General features: G+C 38.0%; 3 protein-coding genes across 3 annotated transcripts; 1 reads left to right on the top strand and 2 right to left on the bottom strand.

The window, feature by feature from the left end:
- Nucleotides 1-451: 451 nt before the first annotated feature.
- On the bottom strand, nt 452-1,503 carry LOC122093312 (ylmG homolog protein 1-2, chloroplastic-like). Its single transcript, XM_042663605.1, has one exon. The coding sequence runs from the start codon at nt 1,458-1,460 to the stop codon at nt 714-716; it is 747 nt and encodes a 248-aa protein (XP_042519539.1). The 5' UTR covers nt 1,461-1,503; the 3' UTR covers nt 452-713.
- A 1,606-nt stretch (nt 1,504-3,109) lies between these two features.
- On the top strand, nt 3,110-7,852 carry LOC122093561. The gene is made up of 3 exons (XM_042663917.1): nt 3,110-3,315; nt 3,437-3,574; nt 7,562-7,852. The coding sequence occupies exons 1-3, from the start codon at nt 3,225-3,227 to the stop codon at nt 7,576-7,578; spliced, it is 246 nt and encodes an 81-aa protein (XP_042519851.1). The 5' UTR covers nt 3,110-3,224; the 3' UTR covers nt 7,579-7,852.
- A 1,947-nt stretch (nt 7,853-9,799) lies between these two features.
- Nucleotides 9,800-14,452, bottom strand: LOC122093634 (LRR receptor-like serine/threonine-protein kinase GSO1). Its single transcript, XM_042663995.1, has 2 exons — nt 10,879-14,452; nt 9,800-10,688 (listed from the first exon to the last, which is right to left on the bottom strand). Exons 1-2 carry the CDS (start codon nt 14,312-14,314, stop codon nt 10,324-10,326), a joined length of 3,801 nt encoding a protein of 1,266 aa, XP_042519929.1. The 5' UTR covers nt 14,315-14,452; the 3' UTR covers nt 9,800-10,323.
- Nucleotides 14,453-20,275: the final 5,823 nt, after the last annotated feature.

Raw genomic sequence — 20,275 nt, forward strand, 5'->3', positions numbered from 1 at the left:
ATCCTACTTACCTTGAATCTAAATATCAATAATTAAAACAACTTGTATAATAGTTATAAGAGCAATATTGAACCTAAGCATGAGAACAAATTGTCAAAAAAAAAAAAAAAAAAAAAAAAAAATGCTAAATTGTTATGCCAAGCTGATTTTTTTCCCTTTTCTTCTTTTCCCAGACTGGCATTCCTGTTTCCTAGCGATATACTTCATCAATCTTAGTTCTGATCCAAAACAATCCATTAAAAAAACAGAACACACACACACACACACACAAAGGATGATGCCCAATCTCTAACCAGTGCTTGCTGACATATTCTACGAATCAAGTAACATCATGTATCAAAAGCTACGAAGTGTTCAACATTTATTAGAAAATATATAGTAGAGCTGGAAATTTTATGATGACAGATAAAGAAAGGTAGATGTTTAACATTTCTATTTTGATACACCAGCATAGAAATCAGATACTTATTGATGCCAAGAAGATTACATCCAAACATTTCTAGATGTTATATAATTTATTAGACGAACAATTACAGAAGCATTAAAAAAATACCCCACTGAAACAGAGAAGGGGAAAAATATCATTCCTTACTCGGACTATATCGCTCAATTAGAAGCTACTCTAACTGCGAAGCTTTTTCCATCTACCAAGAACTGAATATGATCTTATGACCGAATAGTAAAAAGGAATAATTGGTCCTCAACAGAAAGCCTCAATACGATCCCCGGCTGTTGTTCAATATTGAACCAAGTGTTCCCAAAACGGCAAAAGCTAGAAGCGGACTGACATCTAAGGTGTCAAATACCGGCGGAATGATATTGCGGAAGAGATTCAAGTAAGGATCACACAAATCTCGAATTGCAGATAAAGGCTGGCGATCCCATGGAATGTTAGGGAACCAACTAAGCAACACCCTCACCATCAATACTCCACTATAGATATCGAGCCATTTCGCCATGCCTGCGGCAACTACTGTCAACGGAGTGTTCAAATAACCACTCGGACGGTCACGGAGAGCGGCAAAGAACAACGGTCCCACCGTACAAACCAGATTTCCTTGAAGGCTTTGAATCGTCGCCAGCTCTTCCGGTGTGGGACTCCTGCAGATTCTCTTAATTTTGAATGAAATCCCCTTAATCATATCAGTAAATAATTTCGATAAAGAGAAAGCGACTGCAACAACGGTCGTGACTGTGCGTGTTGAATCGGATAGAAGAGTCGAAGTAGGTTTTGATTCTGTTGATGGCTCGGTAGTAGTTACAAGAGCAGAGGAAGAGGCATAAACCCTGAGCAGATTATAGGGTTTAATTCTCTGGAGTGTTGAACCGATCGGTTTCGGGGAACGATGAGGAGAGAAACTTAGGGTGGTTGGACGGTATGCTAGTTTCGGCCGAGGAGGAAAACTATAGTTAGGGTTTGGGTTTCCAAGGAGAGCTTCTGTGGCCATGAGTGAAGCCATCTTGCCTCTCAATTCCCGACTCGGAGGCACTTGGCTTGCCCTTTAGCTTTGTAGGAAGTGGCAACAATATAACTGAGGCTGTTTGGTAACCAAGAAAGAAAAGAAAATAGTATAAAAAAAAATTACATAATGATTTTTTATAGGTATATCTCTTTCCTTAATGCTATGTTTGGTAACCAAGAAAAGAAAAAAAAAGAAAAAATAATCTAAAAAAGTAAAGAAAAGAGAAGAGAAGAAAATAAATGAAATGGTGAGAAAATATAAAAATGTATGTATGTTTGATCACCATTAGAAGAGAAGAAAATAAAATAAAATAATTTTTTTTTTAATTTTATGATGTTTTCTTGTGTTTTTGGCAAGAATCTTATCTTGGTTTGTACTTTTTTTCTTTTCTTTTCTTCTTTTGGCTACTAAACACTGCCTAAGGAAAAGTAACCGTTTCAGATTTAGATCCTCTCCAGGGTTCCACTTTCTCTCTCTCTCCTATTTTGTTTCTTGTTGGTCCTGCTAGAGAGGATCTAAGTCTTCCATTTCTCTATGGAAATTAGGACCTCTTAAATGCACCAGTCATCCTATGCAAATTGGGCACATTGGGGAGTTAGAGGGAATCCATGTCCATCTTTATATGGTTATTGTGGGAGGGTTGGTCATATCATAGCTTTATTGGAGCTAGTGGCTCAACCAATTGAGTAGAGAGAGAGAGAGAGAGAGGATTAATGCGTTTCATTAATTCAACGATTCGATCAAAATATCGGTCAAAAAAGCAGAGATAATAAAATTCGAGTTCTGATTTGGATTCGAGAATTATTCATTTACAAAAATAAAAAGCGGAAAAAAAATCGGATGTTATTTTTAATATTTGCAATACTTGTTTCATATTATCTATCGATTATCATATGTACATAACATACAAATGATATAAAAATTTAAAATTAAAATTTAATTATTCATTTCCTATTACTCAAATAATTGAATTAGAGAAAGAGAGACTGAGAGAGGGGACTGAGAACAAATTCAGTTAGACCCACGTCACCCACTATGCATGTTCACCATAAAAACCAGAGAGAGAGAAAGTAACGACTATAAGACTTAGTCAAACCAAAATGAGGTGAGCGATTTTTATTTTTATTTTTTTGTAGAAGTGTAAGAGATTATCTTAGGAAAGATAAGCTTTGTCGGTTTCTATTAAAAAAAAGAAGAAGAGTAACATTAGGATAATAAATGCATAATAACCACACTATTTTTTAAAGGTTTATTGACTTATTTAAGATAACGTTTTTTATTTTTTTTATTTTTAACATGGGATAAAGTTAGGTTATAATTATGATAAAATTCGATTTGGTTGAATTATACGTAAATTTTAAAAAAGTCTATAAAATTTGAGAATTTTTTATTTGATTCGAATTTGGATATATTTATTCGTAAAATTCTATAAAATTATATTTGACAAGAATTATTTGTGAATAATTTGGAGAATTTAATAACTAGGGTCGTGTACGAAACATCAGCCTATGGGACCAATGAAGGTGTAACGCTAAAGCACCGGCATCTGGGCACGGGCAGCATCGTCTTTTCGACCACCATCACTGAGCGTTTCCTGCGCCAGTAAGACAGGGCTGTTTTCCCATTCGCCGGGGGGGGGGGGGGGGGGAAGGGATTTAGTACAGCAATTGATTTCGTCATTTCGTGAGAAACGCTGGAGATAGAAACCGCCTCCTAGGGCCCCGAGAGAGAGAGAGAGAGAGAGCAAAGCTTTTAGAGGAAATGCCGGCGAGCGCAACAGTGATTGGAGTTCTGCTGGGTTTCGGCACCCAGGTGTACTCTAATGGCCTCCGTAAACTTCCCTTGATGAGGCGTAAGTAATTAAGACTTCGGAAAGAAAGAACTATTTAGATCCCTAATGTAAATCGTTTCAGATTCTTGGCCTGTCTTTGTCTTTCTCATGTTGTTGTGTGCTTCATTGGATTCGGTTCTAGATCCATGGGAGCACGTTTTAGGGATGGGCCTCGGCGCAATCTTCGCGAACCAGCTCGTCAAATGGGATGCCAAGCTTCAGGAGGATCTTGACAAGATGCTTGAGAAGGCTAAGGCTGCTAATGAGCGCCGTTATCTTGGTACGTTTAATTCTTCTCAGATTTTTACTTTTTCCGTTCTTTTTCAGTTGCTGTGGTTTCAATCCTGTCCGTGGTCCTGTGAATTTAAATGAATCGATTATCAATCACAAGTATCGTGTCTGACTTACTCAATCCTATATTTAAATCGGTCCGGACTTTCCTCTCTGTAGCTTAGAGGAGCCACTGAACAGGCCTAGCAATGCTTTGGAAGAGAAATTTCTAAGTACTGGATTTAGTTTTGCGTCCCCTTGCACATAATTAATTTTTCATTCGTCAACCAGGGAGGGGACTTGCGAGTTTTTCAGCACACCATTTGGATTTTTAATGGTTTGCTTTGGTGAAGGCCTCATCAGCTACTTAAAAATCAGCTGGCAAACCATCCACCAGGAATAGAGAAACAACTTGACATCCACTCACCACAAGAGTTTAGACCCACCTGTCAATCAAATACTGAAAAAACTTTAGAAACTCATGAACATGTGCTGTGTTCAGATTGGTTCCGCAAACAACAGCTGCAGTGCCTTCTCTCTATCCAGACTCCAAAAATTTATCAGCTAAAACTCTTAGTAAATCGCTTAAATCTCATTGTTTTATACTGTAGCTTTTAAAGTTAGTTTAATTGAATAAAAATGTTATTGGTGCTGGACTTGCCTGATCAAACCAGATGAATTCATAATTCTGAGATGGATTTTTTGGGATTCATTTTATGTTATCTTAATGTACAGTTGACGTGCTCTTGTCCGTATTTGTACTCTTTTCTCAATACAATTTCACAATCACCTGTTTGAAGGGAGGAATATGGGAGGAAGAAAGTATAGGATGTAGTCTTGGTTTACCGAGCTGTAGGTTGTAGAATGGTTAAATATGATCATATGGGAGAAACCAGAACAAGAGTGGGCTGTTTTACTGGTATGGGAAGAGGATGGCTGTTCCACATTATGCTTGGGAAAAACAAAGATTGAATGATGTGAATGAGCAGTGTTGATGCGATTTAGAATGTGTGGAGAGCAGGACATGGTTGGGTTATGTACATCAGAAACCCACCCCCGTTATGGATGAGGTTTTTCTTTTATGGGATCCTTCAAGATTTCATTTAAGAACAGCATAGAAAGCTGTGAAATGGCTGCTGAGAAATCTTTGATGTTTTAGAGCAGGCAAACGAGATGGCAAACCACCACTTCTACAGAAACTCAATCCCTAAATTTCTCTCTTTGATTGGAAGGAGGAAGGGGAGCTGACTTGGAATGAAAGTTACCAGAATGACCCCCATTCCAACCTATTTCATCAATCAAGTGGTGAAAGTAATAAAAGGAAATATTACACAATTTGTCTTCAATTTGGAGGACCCAAAACACATTTCCAAAGGCGAAAAATGTCAGGGTTACAACAAGATGGGCCCTAAATTATTTATATATTAATGGAAGCTTTGGAAGTTTTTCAATGTCTTTAGATTTAGTATAGTACCATAAGCAGGCCCTTTTAAATGGTAGGACGAAACTGACTCAGGGAGATATGATTAGAAAATATATGGATGGCTTTGAGTTAAATAACAAATATGATAATGGTGAAACAGGATTCATGTAGTTGACTTATTCAGTTGGGATAATGCTTTGTTGAGTTGAATTTTTGTTCTGTAGTAAGAATGCTTTCATAGGAAAAATGAGAGGGCTTTGAGAATGACTAGGATATAATAAAAATATGTATGGTAAGGAAGTTGATGGTATTAGTGGTTGGGACTCACCAAGCCCATCTCCAATATGTACTAATGTAGAGACCTTTTGATGTAGAGGCTATAGCCTGGCTGGACCAGAACAACCCTCTTTTGGAGGCCTTATCCGAGAATCAAGCGGCCCAACTCGGTTTTTTGGTCCAAAGGGGGCTGGTAGACTATAGGATGTAATCTTTTAGTTTATTTTATTTTATCTGAATGGGTGGAGTACATAGTAATTCTTATGGACTCCAAAATTCCGTTGGGTTTGGGGTTGGCAATTTGGTTATGGAAGATGCCAAACACCATTTCAGTCTTGTTTAATTGGGTCTTGGAAGTGATCATGTGGCTTCTCTACTTCATCAGCAAGGCCTATCATTTTTCTTGTTTGTGTGAAAATATTCTTTTGCTGTATACCAAGATGTGACAATTCTCTTGAAGATGAATGGACCAATGCTAGGTGGTCTTTTTTTTTCTTTTTTTTTGGGGGGGGGGGGTGGGGTTGGGTGAGGTTGGTTACCGATGTGTTTGGTTGTTTCTGCCTGGTGACTAGGAGAGGGTGTTGATATATTGGGAATGCTCATTTTCCAATTTTTATTTTTTTTCTGTGTGCCCTGATCATTGCAGTTCTTGCTTTTGTTACAAGTAAGGCGGTTAGTCGGTATTTTCCTTCCCTCCTCCCTTTCCCTTAATAAAACTTGTTATTCAATACAAAATAAATAAATGACAATTTCCTTTAATTTTTTTTTTTTAGTTTTTTTAATGGATATATATATATATATATTAAAAAAAGAAGATAAAATTGCCTTGTCTTTCAATAAATATGAAAGAAAATGTATATGTTGTCATTATCGTATCATGTTTTTATTCACAAAGTTGGAAGACTTCAACTTTTGCAGATTCATGTCATAATGCAACACCACATGCTCTTGCTCATCATCTGAGTTTTATGGTGGCATCATGCCAAATGCTTTCTTATGGTTATCACTTTGTGAACGGCATAATGGCGAGCCAAGTGGTGCTTTTACTATCATCATGATATGATGCATGAGCATGATGACCACACTTGGATGTGGTTTGATATTTTATTTTGGGCCTTTGATTTGTACTTTGTAACTTGGATTGATTGTAATAATGTACGTTAGATACATTTTTTTTCTATTTTTTTTTAATAATTGTTTCAAGGTTTTTGTTTTAAGTGTCCTAGTGATAGTAGTGGGAAGATAGAGACCCATTTGTTGGAGTTCTTATAGCTTGTGGTTATAGAGTTCCTGAATTTCAAGAGTCCTTCTCTACCAAAAGTTGTGAGTTAGTATAAGAAGATATTTCTCTCTCTCTCTATATATATTTTTATTTTTTATTTATTTTTATAATATATATATATATATATATATATAGTGGACCTTGGTGCAATGGTAAGGTTGCTCCGTTGTGACCAAGTGGTCACGAATTTGAGTTAGGAAACAGCCTCTCTGCAAAGCGCGGGTAAGACTGCGTACATTATGACCCTCCCCGGGAGCCTCGTGCACTGGTATGCCCTTTTCTTTCTTATTATATTTTTATATTGTTAAGGTATGATGGTGTAGTATCCTTAATTCCAGCTATTTATTCTTCCTTAATCAAAGTCACAATGCAATAGGAAATTCCCCTTTTCTAGGTTGCGTATAGGAGGGTTCCTTGCCTATGTACATTTCTTTCTTGTTACCTTATTTAGGAAAGAATCCTATATTGACAGATTTTTCTATAGTCACTATGATTCAATTTAGTAGTTTTAAATAAGATTGTAAGGCTGCACTACAGCCCATGATTTGATGAATGAAATTTAGTTGATTTAATAATATTGAGGCTGTTGCCTTCCTTGCTTCACCCAAGCTCCTATATTCTCCTCGTCCTCCTTTTCTTCCATTGAACCCATCACCATTAGATCCACTTTTGGTCTGCATCAGATGTCTTTTTCTTTTTGGCGGGGGTGGACTAAGGATGCCATAGAGTTGGATAACCATCTTCTTTTTGGTAATCAAGTTGAATGATCATTTATGTACACTGATTTTGCTAGTTAAAATTTTTTCTGCATTTTCTAGTAGTTCAAATTTGGTTTCACATTTTCCCCTGAAGAGGGAAGATTGTTAATGAACACTAATTGGAGAGTACTTTTGCACTTTAATGGGGCTCAATCCTAGATATTTGGGAATTTCATTTATTAGAGAAAAGGGGCTATTATATTAAATCTGTGGAATATTCCTCCAACTCATTGATTAATCTTGTTTCCGCTTTTGCAGATGCTGATGAAGATTAGCACCTCTGTGATCTTAGTTTGCTGGACTGTTTGGCTGCACATGTGGAGCCTCTAAGCTGGTTCATCCTTTCGGGTTATAGACACAGACAATTCACTTTATCTTATCTCTTGGATTGCTGTTTGTAATATTGTCCATTCCCCACCCCCAAAAGATTACTGAATTAGCTTAAGCCCTGTGCAAGACTCTGCAATGCATTGAAATGCTAATGGAGAAAAATAAAGTTAAATCAGAAAATATAAAAGTAATGGTAAGAGCAAATCTACTATTCTTTAATTGCACTCTTCAAATACTGCCCATTTCAAGTAGATGCCGTGTTTATAACAGTTTGAATTAATACGTGGGAAATACCAAGGTCATGCGCCTGTAAAATCAGAGAGTCAAGACTGATGCAGCAGCCAGCTGCCAGAAGCAGCAGGAAGAAGACCCTCTTGCATGGGTCAAATAGGGCAAAAAACTATGCCTAAATAGCCCTTTCATGGGGTGGTTTGGAAGTCCTAATGGTAGCAGAAGTATGAGAGTCAGTTAGTGTAAACTAGTCATAAATTAGTCTTTAATTAGTTGTTTTCTGCTATTTTTTAGTCTTTTATTATGAAATTAAGTAGTCAGTTTGATTAGTAGTTGAATTTAGCTAATTTCAATCCTGGTAGGAGTCAGGTTCTGATAGTCTATCTAAGCATTATGAACCCACCCATTGAGGCATATGATCTTTAGCAGTAATATTCAAAGTTTTCGTTTTTCAGCACCCATATGGTGGTTTTACTATTTAAAGAGTGGATTCTTCCTCTGGTTGATTCCTGTGTTCTTACTTATTAGCCTGTTTGGGATTTCCTCCTTCCTGTTCAGAGTTCTGTTACGCAGTTAGGTCATCACTTGACACCTCTGTTTTAGTTTCTAAAATCTGACCATTATCATTGCTGGCTGTTCATTTCATATTCACTTATTGTTTAATTATGAGCTACCAAAAGTTAGAGACTTAATCTCGATTCTCTGCTCAGTTGGGAGCTCTTATCAACTGTTAATGGAGTTTCTATTCCATAGGTTTTCAGGATCAGAGCTCCAACTTGATCCATTGCAATTCATTACAGATCAGTGGAATCTGATCCATTCCAGCGGTTAGGATCATAGTCTCTATTGATCAGACGATCAGAGTTTCGAACCCATGGAGTGTTTTAATCTTGATCTAAAAGTATCCCATTGTTATTGAGTCCTAGAATTTTTGTTCTATTTGAATCTTCAAAATCAAATTTTTGCTCAGTTGGGAGTTCTTATCAGCTGTTAAATGGAGTTTCTAGTCCATAGGCTTTTAGGATCAGACCTCCAACTTGATCTATTGCAATTCATTACAGATCAATGGAATCTGATCCATTCCAGCGGTTGGGAACATAGTCTTTATTGATCAGTTGGTCAAAGTTTCAAACCAATCCAATGTTTTGATCTTGATTTAAAAGTATCCCATTGTTATTGAGTCCTGGAATTTTGTTCTATTATGAATCTTCAAAATCAAATTTCAATTTCGCTGGTCCTTTCTACGTAATTGATATTCCTAGTTCCATTGGAATAAACCCTAGACCTAGTTGAATCCTAGTTCTACACCAAAGATCCCTTCCATAAAGTGGGGCACATCCGGTATTTTGTAATTTGGACTGTGTTTGACTGTTTATTAAGGACAGCTTTAATATCTGAAATTGTAATTTGGACTGTGTCGACTATTTATTAAAGACAACTTTAAAATTTAAACCCTGGACTGGACTAAGTGGATGAATGCTTATTGGGAAGGACAACAGAAACCTTGTGGTTGTTATCATATCCCAAAGATCCATTATTGTGTGGAGTTATACTTCAGCAGCTCTGTGTTTGTTAAACAGAGCAATGCTTTGAACAAAAGTCTAATGAACTCCTTTCTGGGTCTGCTATGTCGTAAACTCTACTTTCCTTTCCTACCCGTCAATGATATTCCCTTCTTCCCACATAGTCCTATTTGAGGTTTTTGATTGTCCCAAAATGTTTGTCCATTTTAAAAATCAAGATATGAAGCCTTGAAAGGGCATTTGTTGACATAACTTCTGCCTTATGGAAAGAGCACAACCTGTTATCGAATTATTTGAGGAGATTAGCCTGGAAATCACAGCTCTGAAAATTCCTTTTCCCTTGTCTAACCATATCTGTACTGTTAACATGAAATGGAGATGGTCCGAGCAGTTAATCCACACTCTTTCTGCACTATAAATTCCAGAAAAAAACTCTTTGTTCGCCTAGAGACACAACTAAGAAGCAATGTTAGTGTTGACACGAAGAATCTTCTTGTTCTTGATATTATGACACCTCCCCTTTATGAAGTACGCTGCGGTCCAATGCTCAAAAGTTGAGGCCAGTCTCTTCTTCTCCTTCCCTGGGATGACCGGATGAATTTGATGCTGAGCTCTCAAAGAAGATTAATGAATAACTTGAGTTGAGATTGGCTGGGGAAAATTTTCCAGAGTTGGTGGAGGGTTGGCACCGGGCATTCTTTCCCTTTACTCCTTATATCACTGTTCATATTTAATGTATAAATCATAGAAGAAAGAGCATGGTTACATTACAATATAAGCAAGCTGTGTAAGTATTGAAGTGCAACGGCGAGGAAATAATAGAATTGCAGGGACAAAAACTGAAACAGTGAAAACGGAAAGCTCTGCCGGAGTTGAATTCTGTGATGTATAGAAAGCAATCAAGCATTATTCAGTTTCATCTATAATGTTTATGCCTTATGGTGTTGAAATCTTCTTCTCACATTGAAACTTCCTAGTGTTAGATATGTGACGGAAGATGTCACACACTTGCCGAGATGTTGGTCTCTCTGCTGGGATGGTTCTTGTGCACTGCAGTGCAACATCGAGCACTTGGAACACTGCACATTCTTCGTTGGGTAAGAGCGGTTTCAATGAAGGATCAATTAGTTCCTCTCGGCCAGGTCCCGGCATGTCAATAAATGATTCAACCCACCTCACCATGTCCATATCTACTCCGAAGATCCTATCAGTTGGCATCCGTCCACTCACAAGTTCCATTAACACAATACCCATGCTATACACATCACTCTTCTCCGTCGGCTTGAACGAGTATGCATACTCTGTGAGACACCAAGGTAAGAGAATCAGCATTAGTAATCCAAAATAAGATGTTGATGTGGAAGCTATAACCATTCAATCAATCTAGATAAATATTTAGACTGGAAACAGTTTTTTTTCATGGATTGAATAGTTTTGAAAAAAAAAAGAAAAAAAGAATATATACAAATAGCAGTTAAGATTTAGTAGTACCTGGAGCTATGTAACCGTAAGAGCCAGCGAACCAGGAATTCGATTCGGTATTCGAAGAATCATGGTTTTCTGTAAGTGTCTTTGCCAGCCCAAAATCACCCAAATGTGCTTCCATATTGGAATCAAGTAGCACATTGCTCGACTTAATGTCTCTGTGAATGATCTTTGGGTTGCAATCATGGTGGAGATATTCTATACCCTGTGCTAATCCTTCTGCTATCTTCAATCGCACTTCCCAATCAAAGGTATTCTTCTTCTTCTCCTCCCCACTGAGAAATGGCTTGTGCAAACAATCCCACACACTTCCATTCTCCATGTACTCGTATATCAACAGATTTATTTCTGTTCCTTTGTTACTGCAGTATCCCATCAACTTCACTATACGCCTGTGCCTTATCCTGCCAAGGGTCCGAATCTCCCTGGCAAAGCTCTTATCCAGCAGTAGATCATCTTTTCTCAACATCTTCTTGATTGCTACTACCTCTCCATTGGGTAAATCTGCCTTATATATCTTTCCTGACCCACCTGATCCAACCATGTACTCATCGCTGAGATTGTTAGTGGCTTGCATGATGTCTTCCCATTTGAATTCTCGCCTTGTGGAGCCACCATGGAAGAGTAATCGACGCCGTGGTCGTGAGGAAGTCAAAGAGTCTGCACAGTTCACTTCGTATGCGCTCCTGAGAGATCGGTGATGGTTTTTCAACAGACGCACAAGCGTCAGTATTAAGAGAACAACAGCAACTGCAGTTGAGGCCGCTGTGATTGCTACCACTGATTCTGTTCTGGGGCCAGAGTGATGCCCACTGGAGGAGTTCTCACAGGGCTGAAGTGGGCTTCCACACAAGCCAAGGTTTCCAACAAAGGTTTCGGCTGGCCAATGTAAGAATTCCTTGTCCAATTGCCCACTGAGACTGTTGTAGGAAAGGTCAAGCTTGACTAAGCTGCTCATTTCTCCAATTTGGAGAGGGACTTCCCCAACAAGCTCATTGTGAGATAAATCAAGCACTTCAAGTTTAGACAATGTCCCAATAGATGGTGGGATGTCACCAGTAAGATTGTTGTGGCTGAGATCCAACACACTCTGCAGATTTTGGAGTTCTGAAAGTTCAATTGGTATTCCGCCACTGAAGCTGTTCCATGAGAGCCAGAGCTCATATAGTTTGCTCAAATTGCCAATAGCTGGAGGGATAAGCCCGGAGAATCGGTTGTGGCTGAGGTCGAGGGCATTGAGGGATGAAAGATCTCCAATTTCAGGAGGAATGGTCCCGTATAGTGAATTTTTGTCAAGAGAAAGTACTAGGAGATTGGAGCATTTGAATAGTTCTCGAGGGAGAGGGCCAGCAAATGAATTCGAGGAGAGCTTTAGCTCACCCAACTGAGGCAAGCTTCCCAGCCAAGTTGGGATTATTCCATTAAGAAGGTTATTGTTCAGATCAATATGGGTGAGTTTCTTGCATAGGGAGAGTTCCACAGGTATCACTCCACTGAGTAAATTATAAGAAAGGTCTAGGAGTGAGAGCTCCCTGATCTCTCCCAAGGTTGAAGGAATTTTTCCGGTAAATTGGTTGCTGCCCAACCGAAGCCTTTGAAGAGCAGGCGAATGGCCCAACTGGGGAGGAATTTCATGGTTAAAAGAATTGTTAGTGAGATCAAAAGAAAGAAGAGAACGTGAGCTACACAATGCAGTAATGCTACCATTCAATCTATTATTAGAAAGGTTCACCCTTGTCAGGTTGGCAATATTCACTAGTTCTTCTGGAAGACTACCTTCAAGAGAATTGTTGTAAAGCATGAACAGCTGCAAGGATTCAAGCAATCCGAAGGTTGCCGGGATACCACCAGTGAGACTATTATCTGCCAAATCTATGACAGTTAGTTGTTGACAGTTACCCAAGGTGGCAGGAATTGCACCAGTGAGACCATTCTGTCTGAAATCAAGAAAATTCAATTCCTTCAGCTTTCCAATGGTGATTGGAATACTCCCTGTGAACTGATTTCCATAAAAATCAATCATCTGCAGGCTGGAACAATTACCTATCTCCAAAGGGATCTCCCCCGATAGCTGATTCTCATAGAGGTAGAGGATTTCAAGCTTCCCGAGCTTCCCAATCTCAGGAGGCAGACCACCATTTAAATTATTATGGAACAGAGAGAGTGTTTGAAGATTACTGAGGTTCCCAATGAATGGAGGAATTGAGCCCACCAAGCTGTTGTTGTTCAATAAAAGATCAGTCAGATTCAGTAGCTCAAACAGTTCCCTGGGTATCGATCCCTCAAGTTTGTTATCAGAAAGATCTAATCTTTTCAACGACTTGCAATCCCTGAACCCAGATGTAATCTTCCTGACAAACCCATTATCAGACAAAACCAAATATTCTAAACTGGTTGTGTTTGAACAGATTTTTCCAGACAGAACACCAGAAAGCTCGTTCATTGAAAGCACCAAGTAAATGAGCTCACCCAATTCGCCAAATTCTTCAGGGATTCCTCCGGTGAGCTTGTTCACGGACAAATCGAGAGTTTGAAGACTACCCAACTTGGAGAGAGACTTGGGAATTGGACCATCAAGGCGGTTCCCCAAAAAATTGAGATAAACGAGTTGACTCAACTCACCCAGCTCATCAGGAAGTTTGCCGGAGAGAGTATTGTTGGCGAGGTTGAGAATTTGAAGGTTGTTGAGCCGACCCAATTCGCCAGGTATTGGTCCCGTGAGATTGTTGAGAGCAGCGGTGATGACAATGACGCTAGAGCAGTTCCCAAGCTCCGATGGAATCGGGCCTTCGAGTTGGTTCTGTTGCAAAATTAGGTTCTGAACTCGTCCGAGTCGCCCTAGATCTGGAGGAATCCGACCAGTGAGGCTACAAGAGGCTAAACCAAGAGTGACCAACTTGGGGAGTTCACCGAAAGAACTAGGAATTGGTCCTGTGAGACCGTTGTCACCGATCCTAAGGACTTGGAGACTAGTGAGTGAGCCGAGTTCTGTTGGAATTGAACCGGTGAGTTGGTTGGAGAAGAGGAGCAAAGAGACAAGTGATGTGAGGTTAGCGAGGTGAGGTGGGATGGGTCCTGAGAGTAGGTTGGAGGAGAGGTCGAGGTGGAGCAGGTAAGGTAAGCTACCGAGTGAGGGAGAAAGTGAGCCCGCAAGTAACGAGTCGGACAGGTTAAGACCCAATACTTGAGAGGAGCCATCGACCGAGTTGACCCTACAGGAAACTCCTCTCCAACTACAGAAATCTGGGTTGTCTGCAGACCATCCTTCCAACACATTTAATGGGTCTTTGACGAACGATTCCTTCACTTTCAAAAGCACTGTCAGAGTCGGAGAGTCAGCTCGTTGGCTCCCTTCCATGCAAGAAACCAACAGAGACTGGAAACTCATCATCAACATGAACAACAGAACAGGAAGAGATAAAACGGAAGTCCCTGTTGCCATATCTGCTGCAACAGATGAAAGAATCTCGATGTCAACGTGTGTCTCTTGTGAAAAAGGCTGATACCGCCACAATTAGATAGGCTAGAGAGATCAAGAGAAGTGATTTAATGAAGATGGCGGCTTCTTCTAATTGTAAGCCTATTGCCTCCACCATGTTAATACCCTGCCACCACCAATGGATTGAACTGTTGAATTGGATTTCTTCGTCTCGTGGGCCGTGAAGACATTCAAGTTCTTGAACACTAAGCAACTACTTGAATAGTTAGACTAGGTATTTGCAGAGGCTTTTAATGGGGTTGAAGAAACGATAAGCTTCGAGACAGAGAAATAGAGATGGTTAATTATATATAATCTATAACACTGTAAATGTCATTAATTACGACATAACTACCCTTCTCCACAATTAAATTATCATACCATATGGACATGCTTTGCTGTGAGAGAGAGAGAGAGAGAGAGAGAGAGAGAGAGAGAGATGTGTTTGAATGCAACAGATTCAGAATGATAGTGGTTGGAAGACCAGAAAGAGTAGGCAAGACTGGTGTGGGGCTTACTCTTTTAGATGAGCTTGGAAAGGGGAGAGGTTGAATGCAACAACTAAGAGGTTGGATTCCTATTTCTTTTGGGTTTCTTAAATGATGAACAAAGTCAAATAGAGTCCTCACCGACGATTGTCATGCCAACGTATAAACCAAACTAGCTACTAACTATATATCCTTCTTTTTATTATTTTATGAATGTTTGGGTGTTCTTCTCATTTCATCAAAACTAATCTATGCGCTTTGATTCTTATTGGGTTGACCCATCAAACACTAATGTTCTTTTGTTCCTCTTCTTTAAGTGGTTTTATGTAACCGATATCTCCTAAGGCTTCAACCTTTTCATCAGGAGTTTTTTTATCTTTAGGAGAGGAAGTCTATGTTTTTGTGTGTGAAACAAAACCCACTCTATTTGGGTTAAGTATATGGATAATGACAGGGATTCTTCTATAGGCCATGTTTGTTTTGTTGTAAAATATTTCAAGTAAATGATATTTCACTTGAAATTAAATATTCCTCCGTGTAAAAATTTTCTATGTTTTCAGTGTCTCTGTCTTTGTTCGAGAATCTCTTGGAGATCCATATAGAGAATCTCTTGGGCTTATTAACATCAAGTTCATTGGGTTACAACAACCATGCAACCAATATAAACAAGTTATGGAGCTCAAATTACTCACAAACTCTACAGTACTAATCCAACCTGGATTGGGCATTTTCCAACCAATCTAGTTTGGAGCATTAGTATCTTTTTCATGTTAATTAACTTTGGCTAATCTTCAACTTGACTTTGTATTGCGTACTTAAATTAGGAAATGACACAATCCATCCTTTTCCCTTTCTCTCCAACCCACCCTTAACTGCTAATCACTTATCTCGTTGATTAGGTTTGGATAATCTTTAACATGACTTCAATTTGGTTTGGGTACTGGGTACTCAGTCATATTATGTAACACTTTATTTCAATATTAAACTGTTCTTTGAAGTTAAAGGCAAATATTGAAAAAAAAAGAAAAATAAAAAATAAAAAAAAAAGAAAGAAAGAAAGAAAGAAAAGGAGAAGTTAATATATCCTACTACCTTTCTGGGATTTAAGGAAAAAAGGTTCTTCCTTTCGTCTTATAAAACCCATTTTGCTTAATCACTTATATACTATTTGTGAATAGACAGATGCTTAGTCCAAAAAGAATGAGAGAAAGATGATGAACTTAAAACCATCACCTAATACATTAACACCCAACAATCCCACAGTATACAAATGACAGTTGGTTTGTAGTTTTATGGGGATGAGATGGGTCATCTCTCGTTAAGTTAACCCTAGTACTGTTCCCTGTGCTTCCTTTCACACCATTAAGGGATTAATCCTTCTTTGGTAAGAAGAGAAGTGAGAGAAAATGAAATGGAGTAAAATAAAATGTTTAATGGTAAGATGAAGTAAAATGAAGCCAAAAGAAATTATAATATACACTTTTAATTGAGGTGCTTTGTTGGCATTGGAGCTAATGTAAAATGATGCGAAAGTAGATGTTGGGCTAACAATATAGGAAAGATAGGATATTTGCAAGTAAAAGTAAAAAGTAAAATACCTTAGGTGAGATTTTGATTGAGAGGTGAATTACCAAAAAAAAAAAAAAAAAAAAAAAAAAAAAAAAAATGAGATAGTTATACAGTTGTTATTAACAATTATCAGGAATTTTCATTTTTACTGTTTTTTTAATCTACCTTTACTTAGCTTCACCCCTAGCAAAACAGGGCCTTAGTTCAACTTTACTACTCTCTAACCCATAAGTAAGATTTGAATACTTGCAAGTTGCAATAAAAAAAAACCAAACAAACAATAGGAATTGAGTTCTCTGTCCAAGAGTGTAATGTACGCTAACATTTCTTGTGTTGCGTCTATCTCTCTTCTTACACAACCGGGAGTAGATGTCATTTCATAGAGAGAGAGAGAGAGAGAGAGAGAGAGAGAATACACTACACTCTTAGATAGAGAACATTATCCTAAAAATCTCCAAATAATATTAGGGGGTTATTAAGAGTTCACAATCAATAATTTTGTTCTGAGACTCTCAAATCTCAATGCATAAGGCCAAAAACCATTGGGAGAGGTTGAAAGAATTGATTTATTATTTATTTATTTTTTTATAGAAAAGGATAAGGGTATTGGGTGCTCCTCTATGATTCTATGTAAGAAACAGAATTTAGGCAATAGGTATAAGACTTTGACAAACACTTAATAAATATTATTAAATGAAGAAGGAGAGTATCACTTATAGATCAAAGTAAAGTTGCAGAAATGTAAACAGAAGATCTCCAAAACAGGTAGAGTTGAGTCGTATCAAAATACTCTCCTTAAGGTATTTGAACACCCGTATATGTATGTACCCGGGTTGACTACACGTCCTCACCTCCAAGATAAATCAACTCTCCAAACACTTAAGGTGCAACTTCAATTAGTGTTTGCAATAGGGAAGAATGAAGGTTATACTTAGTATTTATATTGTGTACGAGAAGTAGAAAACAGTGTGTTTTGGGAAAAACAGAGGCTGTTTGTCTGCAGAACACTAAGTAAATCGTTGACAGAGAGCACTTTCACCCAACAGAGTGTATTCCAAAAGGTTAACAGAGAGCGCAATCTCGTTTGGACTTCTTTTATTGTATAGGAAAAGGTGTCTGTATACGTACAGGTACATGTCTATATGTATACAGGTGCATGTCTAATACCAATGGGTGTATGAAACTAATGTACAAGTACGTATGGGTAAATGGGTTCTTTCATGTGGGTGCTTGCATATATTCTGAATTTGAAATTCAAATTTTGTGTAAAAAGATATATCTCTTGACACCCACACCCACACCCACACCCACACCCACACCCACACCCGTACCCGACCCCAACCTTGGCCACGGCCAGGCTCAGCTCGGCACACACAATTCAAAAGCACACCAGGAACCCCCTGAAAGATAACCAAGAGGGGGGGGGGTGAATAAGTTATGCTAGTGAATTTAAAACTTTTCGATTAATGGTTCCCAAATGTGATTGTAAATTAAAAACTGCGGAATAATAAAATAGACACAATCACACAACACCAAGGTTTATAGTGGTTCGACTCAATCCGAGTCTATTACAATCTTTTAAAGATAAGAGTATCCGTACAATCACCTTTGCAGGTAGAGAGACACCTTACAATCTCCTTTAAGGTAGAGAGGTACCTTACAATCTCCTTAACAGGTAGAAAAGCACCTTTATAATCTTATTAGGACAAGAAAATCCTACACTTAGCCTAAGTACAGTCTAGACAAGTGTAAAAGAGAGAAGTGGAATAAAGTTTTAAGTTACCTAGTGCGGTGCGTATATGAAATGCAATGACATATAAGAATGCACCTTATTGTCTTCTCAATGCTTGTAGAATGCTAAATAATGGAGAAGACTTGTTTAGAGAGAGTTGAGTTCTTATTTGAAGATATGCTCAAATAGCAAGACTAAGACTCAACCATATAACTTCATTTTCTTTACTCTAATCCCCAATAAATGCACTTGGATGTGTAGTAGTTAATATTGTTTTATTGTTCATTAATGTGGACTATTTATAGAGTGAGTGGGATAAGAAGAGGAGTTGAAATTCTATCTAATGGACAGAAATTTTCTCCACTGACAGTTGCTGTTTCCAAGTCTATTTGAACAAAAGTAGCCGTTAGACATAAAATATAGCTGTTATATACCCATTAGGGGTTTTTGGAGGTGAATCGGTATTGATCCGACAAACTGGTTCAATTACTGGTTAAATTTGACAGTTGTCGGTTCCATTCGATAGTTTCCAGATGGTCTCTGTTACCATTCTTTGATGGAAAATAGATCACAAATATCAAGTGGCAGTTGCCGGTTGGTCTCTGTTTATACTGATCAGTCGTCAGTGTTTTGATCATAACATTTTGGTTTGACCTCGGATTCACCTGAAATAAGTTACGTTGGAATTATGACTCGATTTCCTACAACTTCCATGAGGGTTCATATCTTAATACCAACTTTAAAGTTACCCAAAATTCCCTTGAGTCAGGTCATTGTGGTTTTCACAGAATTTCACTAGAATATATTTTTCCTAATATATTTCTAACCACTTAGGGACTTTCATACTTGATCAAGGTCTCTCCTAAGGTCATTCTAGTATGATGTTATCCAATGCATAAGGTGCGTGCATGAATATATGTAAGTTTATGAATTATATATAAACAACCATTCTATCATAGAGGTCTTCTTCTCCACTTGAACCTTAAAGTCTTTTTCTTGACTTCTACTCTTAGCACTTCTTCTCCATTCTTCTTGATTGCAATTTCATGTCTTTGAGCTTGATATTTTGAAGCTTGAATTCTTCTAATACCTTTTTGAAGCATTGATCCAAACTTGTTGATGCACTTCATTTGATGATTTCAATATTCATTTCTTTGTTTCATTCATCAAATTCGATACTTGATATGAAGTCTCTACAAAACAATACTTGAAGGCAAATTATGAAATACCTTCATATGTTTGTTATCATCAAAATCAATTGTAGGAGTGTGGGCATATCTCTAACAATCTCCCCCTTTTTGATGATGACAAATAGATGGTTCTCAAATAAAATAAATAATCAATTATCAATAAATTGGAGAATCATTTCAAAATTTCTCCCCCTTTGTCAACAACAAAAAGTGGGGTTAAAAATCTCTATATTGTCTTTCTCCCTTATTGACAAAGAATGTGGGAAAAATATCTCCCCCTAAGCATATGCATCATATAAAAATGCATTTAAATAATAAGTATCAAGGTGAAGCTCCCCCTGAAAATATACAATAAATGTTAATAAAGCTAACATACATTCAAGCAAGATAGAACATTAAAATTCTAAGATGGATGCCAAATCAACCATCCATACATCATCCATATTTTACTTTGGTTCTTTATGCCAATAGAATAAAGCATATAGTGGTCCCCAAAATCTCATGGGTACATTCATGTTGCAATCAAAATATCCCTTGGGTTTTCAAACCCTTCTAGGTGTGTGAGGTCTAAATGATGTGTACGGCCTATGTGAATCATATAGCCAATGTCTAACATTTGTTTGAGTGTTATATGGTCTATGAAATGAATAAGACCTTTGTAGAGCATTGTATCCATAGGGAGTGTGTGGCCTTTGTGTTTGTAGCCGATGGGGAGTGTGTGGTCTAAATTCTCTTTGAGCTCTGAAATTGCTTTGAGGTCTATCCTGCCTCTTGTAGGGTGTGGTAGTATGCATGATGGAAATTATTCCTTTTTGGAATTTGCCTTTTGTCATAATGAGGATTTCTCCTCTTTGGTGAAACTGAATTTTCTTTTTCTTTCCCTTGAGGTGAGGTTCCACCATCATAGCCAAGTCCTTCTTTGTCTTGAGGGCTTTTGTATTGGGAT

This window comes from Macadamia integrifolia, chromosome 11, assembly GCF_013358625.1.
Source record: "Macadamia integrifolia cultivar HAES 741 chromosome 11, SCU_Mint_v3, whole genome shotgun sequence".
Classification (NCBI taxonomy): Eukaryota; Viridiplantae; Streptophyta; class Magnoliopsida; order Proteales; family Proteaceae; genus Macadamia; species Macadamia integrifolia.

What these genes read in the sequence shown, in the direction of transcription:
- LOC122093312 (XM_042663605.1), bottom strand. Translation starts at nt 1,460, where the DNA reads ATGGCTTCACTCATGGCCACAGAAGCTCTCCTTGGAAACCCAAACCCT.
- LOC122093561 (XM_042663917.1), top strand. Translation starts at nt 3,225, where the DNA reads ATGCCGGCGAGCGCAACAGTGATTGGAGTTCTGCTGGGTTTCGGCACC. An exon ending in TAAACTTCCCTTGATGAGGC is followed by an intron (nt 3,316 to 3,436) that starts GTAAGTAATTAA and finishes ATTCGGTTCTAG; the next exon opens with ATCCATGGGAGCACGTTTTA.
- LOC122093634 (XM_042663995.1), bottom strand. Translation starts at nt 14,314, where the DNA reads ATGGCAACAGGGACTTCCGTTTTATCTCTTCCTGTTCTGTTGTTCATG. An exon ending in TTACGGTTACATAGCTCCAG is followed by an intron (nt 10,689 to 10,878) that starts GTACTACTAAAT and finishes GGTGTCTCACAG; the next exon opens with AGTATGCATACTCGTTCAAG.